The sequence below is a fragment of the Triticum urartu genome, chromosome 4A (assembly GCF_056163025.1).
Source record: "Triticum urartu cultivar PI428250 chromosome 4A, HENAU_Tu73, whole genome shotgun sequence".
NCBI lineage: Eukaryota > Viridiplantae > Streptophyta > Magnoliopsida > Poales > Poaceae > Triticum > Triticum urartu.
Genome location: NC_141876.1, coordinates 593,824,753 through 593,828,435, shown reverse-complemented (window position 1 = coordinate 593,828,435; position 3,683 = coordinate 593,824,753). Strand labels below are relative to the sequence as shown.

General features: G+C 47.0%; 1 protein-coding gene across 1 annotated transcript; it reads right to left on the bottom strand.

Annotated features, from left to right (window-relative positions):
• Positions 1–1,383: 1,383 nt before the first annotated feature.
• Positions 1,384–2,643, bottom strand: LOC147976966 (mitochondrial metalloendopeptidase OMA1-like). The gene is made up of 3 exons (XM_087521042.1): positions 2,086–2,643; positions 1,873–1,958; positions 1,384–1,588 (listed from the first exon to the last, which is right to left on the bottom strand). The coding sequence occupies exons 1-3, from the start codon at positions 2,641–2,643 to the stop codon at positions 1,384–1,386; spliced, it is 849 nt and encodes a 282-aa protein (XP_087377168.1).
• Positions 2,644–3,683: the final 1,040 nt, after the last annotated feature.

Genomic DNA, 3,683 nt, shown 5'->3' with positions numbered 1-3,683 from the left:
TCGTTGCCCGTGAGAGCTTGTGATGGGCTAAGTTGGGACATTCCTGCAGGGTTTTGAACTTTCGAAAGCCGTGCCCGCGGTTATGTGGCTGTTAGAATAATTTGTTAATATCCTGTTGTAGAGAACTTGACACTTGACTTAACTAAAATACATCAATCATGTGTGTAGCCGTGATGGTCTCTTCTCGGCGGAGTCCGGGAAGTGAACACGGTCTTGTGTTATGCTTGAACGTAAGTAGTTTCAAGATCACTTCTTGATCATTTCTAGTTTCTCGACCGTTACGTTGCTTCTCTTCTCGCTCTTATTTGCGTATGTTAGCCACCATATATGCTTAGTGCTTGCTGCAGCTCCACCTCATCAGTTTTCCTACCCATAAGCTTAAATAGTCTTGATCTCGTGGGTGTGAGATTGCTGAGTCCTCGTGACTCACAGATACTTCCAAACAGTTGCAGGTGCCGATGATGACAGTGGAGGTGACGCAACCGAGCTCAAGTGGGAGCTCGAAGAAGATCTTGATCGTTGTTTTGTTTCGTTTCCTGTTGATTAGTAGTGGAGCCCAGTTGGGACGATCGGGGATCTAGCATTTGGGGTTGTCTTCCTTTATTTTGGTTCCGTAGTCGGACCTTGATTGTATTCTGGATGATGTATGTTTAACTTGTATTTGTGTGAAGTGGCGATTGTAAGACAACTCTTTATCCCTTTCTTATTCAGTACATGGGATGTGTAAAGATTACCACTCTTGCGACAAGCCTACCATGCGACTATGCCTCTAAGTCGTTCTCCAATACGTGAGAGATATAGCCGCATTGTGGGTGTTACAAGTGAGACGAGCCGCCGTGCCGTGCCTGAGCGGCGAGCGGCCTAGCGTGGTTGGGGAAGGAGACGCGATGCAGCCGAGCTCCGAGCAGGCTGGTCAACTGAGGCTGGTGTAGTCGTTCGTGTGAAGATGGGCTTGTGGCCTTCTGCTCGTATGTGGATATGGGCTATTACTACATAGTAAAAAAAATTGCATTTGGGCTTGGGGGGGAGGGGGGGGCACGGCCACCTCAGAATGCTACATAGCTCCGCCGTTGGTGCACAAGAACAACATTCGGCACAAATATAAAAACACCGCTACTATATATGTAATTTTTAGGATAGTTATGGCAGCATCCGTCAAACAGACTTGCCCTGCATGTCCATTCATGTCGGAATGTGCGGAAGATGTGGTTGTGCGTGGTTCTTCAACTTGGGCATTCTAATCTGTTCATCCCCCCGTAAGAACTCGTCTCAGTCTTGTCGATATAAGTTTGCATGCATCTCCCAGGGTTTGTCGAAAGGAGAAACCTTCACCGGTGGCTTGTGAGCTGGTGCCTTCGTCGGGCGGAGCTTCCTTATATAACCTCATCGCCTCCTCCATGATTTTGGGTTGGTACAAATATGCTCAACCCTTCTCTTATGTGAAGGATGAAGAGGGATGGAAACTCGTGGCACCCAGAACGCTCTTTCAATCATTGCGGCCTTCCTGAAGAATAAGAGGGACGTGTATGGATGGAAACCAGCAGCTCCAAGTAGAAGGGTTCCAATGTGATCTGCCTCCATCTCGGACCTACATATATAGGCAACATCGATCATCAGAACATGATGTACGCGGCGCAGTCATGGAACAACACATGTGTTACGGTGTTAGTTTAGGAAACAAATAATTCTTACTGAAGATTATCCTACTGTAGCAATTAAGCTTAGCTTAGTTCCGTGTTAGTAACCCAGGGTCCAATCGTTCGACCGAGCTAAGATGTATAATTTCATCCGTACCGAAGTAATTTCTCCCTTTCTTTTAAGGTTACTCGCAAACGGTTATCTCATGTATGTGTGTGTTGCAGTCATACATACCTTTGAAAGAAAGGCAAAATCAAGGGTAATGGAAACCACTTGGCGTACAAAATTTCCGAGTAGTGCCTGGCAACGATGTGCCCAATCTGAAAAAGAAGAAAGGAGAGAACATTATGCGCCTACATAAATAAAAACTCATAAAATATGCACTGGGAATCCACACAGATAAAACTCATTAGTATTTATTATATAAAAAATGTTAAAACTTCATACCTCATGCGCAATACAAAAGGCAATCTCAGCATCCGTAAATTGTTCGACCAATCCAGCGGTTACTGCAATATGGCCACCAGGGGCGCACAATGCATTGTGGTCGTGGTCATTGAGAAGTATCACCTCCCACTCAAACCCCTCAAGATGGCTTGTCTGTCGCTTGGGGCTCTTGGTGCCATCGTGGCTGGTGTTGATAGGGAGGGTACGATAGGTGGCGCGAATAACTTTCTCGGCGATACGACGTACACGAACGCTGTCCGGGTGAAGCGGGTCGACGATCCGTGATTCGGAAGCCCAGATTTTCTTCTGCTTTGTGTAGCGGGACTCCCAGAGCTGGCGTTCGGACTGAGGAGACCTGATTACGATGTGCGTGCGGTTCGTGTAAGGCACAACCTCGCGGTCGTAGTGGCGCAAGGCGGCCATAGCCTCGGCACCTGACTGACTGAAGCGGGGCACCGGGTTTGCACGGGGCGGCAGCAGCGAAGCCAGTCGGCGGACGCCGCCTGCCTGCTTACAGACAAGGAGGAGGAGGCGCGAGGTCCGTAGTAGGCAGTTCATGGCTTCTTTCTTTCTTTGTGTCAGTGGTTCACGGACGTATGCCGTGTGTGGGCTTATGGACCGTGTTATGTGGTTTTATTTACAGTATAGAGCAAGGAAATATATACAGAGCTGGGCACGGCAAGTGCAGACCGACTCGGGCCTGATACGATTCTGCTTTAGACACGAATTCGGCCGAGAGCCTAACATATACGTGTAGGATCCTAATAACATACCAGACCGTGTACGTATATACGTGTTGGATCGTAACATACAAGACTGTGTACCTACTGTGCTCACTCTGCTTGCCGTTCATCTTCGAGAGCGATGGTGCTCCATGACTGCATCACGGTGTTTGTCTAACTCCTCCAAGTATGGCATAAATACAAGGAAACACACCAGATAAGTGTGACATGCCATCTACACGCCGCCGTCTCGCCGGGGCAGCCACGACGACTGCTCTCCTTCCCGTCATCCATCTTCGACGCGATGATATCTCTACCTCATCCATAGGTGGTTTTGGTTTACCAATCCTGGAAAAATAACGCCGGGGGGATGCGGTTACCACGCTTACTGAAAAATACTGAGTGGTTACCATTCAAAAATTTAAACAAATTACAAAGTCAAATTTATTTGAGCTAGGTGTAGATATGTGTTAGCCATTTTAGTCAGCAATTCGCTGGTGTCACAGTGGTCATCTTCCACATGTGATTGAACTCTGACATACAGAATTCGATCCTTGCATGGGCTGTTTTATTTGCACCTGTCATTGCTGTGTGGTCTGCATGCTTAGAGCATCTTTAATAGAAGATGTATATGTAAAAATAACAACTTTTTGCATCTCGAATAGTAGATGTAGATGCAAAACTAACTACATTTTGCATCTCCAAGACCCTAAAACACTGCTCCAACAGATAATATAGATGCAAAAGAAATTAACATCTCCGCCTCCTAGAGATGTATCTTATACCACTTCACGGTGCAAATTTGTATCTCCAACTCCAGGAGATGTAAAATCTCGTCCGTCTGCCAACCGGCCAACCGCCACTTACCTCCCCTTC

Excerpts from the sequence above, each read along its gene's own strand:
- LOC147976966 (XM_087521042.1), bottom strand. The coding sequence starts at position 2,643 with ATGAACTGCCTACTACGGACCTCGCGCCTCCTCCTCCTTGTCTGTAAG. Across the intron at positions 1,959-2,085 it reads CCTTTTGTATTGCGCATGAG|ATTGGGCACATCGTTGCCAG; the intron begins GTATGAAGTTTT and ends CTTCTTTTTCAG. Across the intron at positions 1,589-1,872 it reads ATTTTGCCTTTCTTTCAAAG|GTCCGAGATGGAGGCAGATC; the intron begins GTATGTATGACT and ends CTATATATGTAG.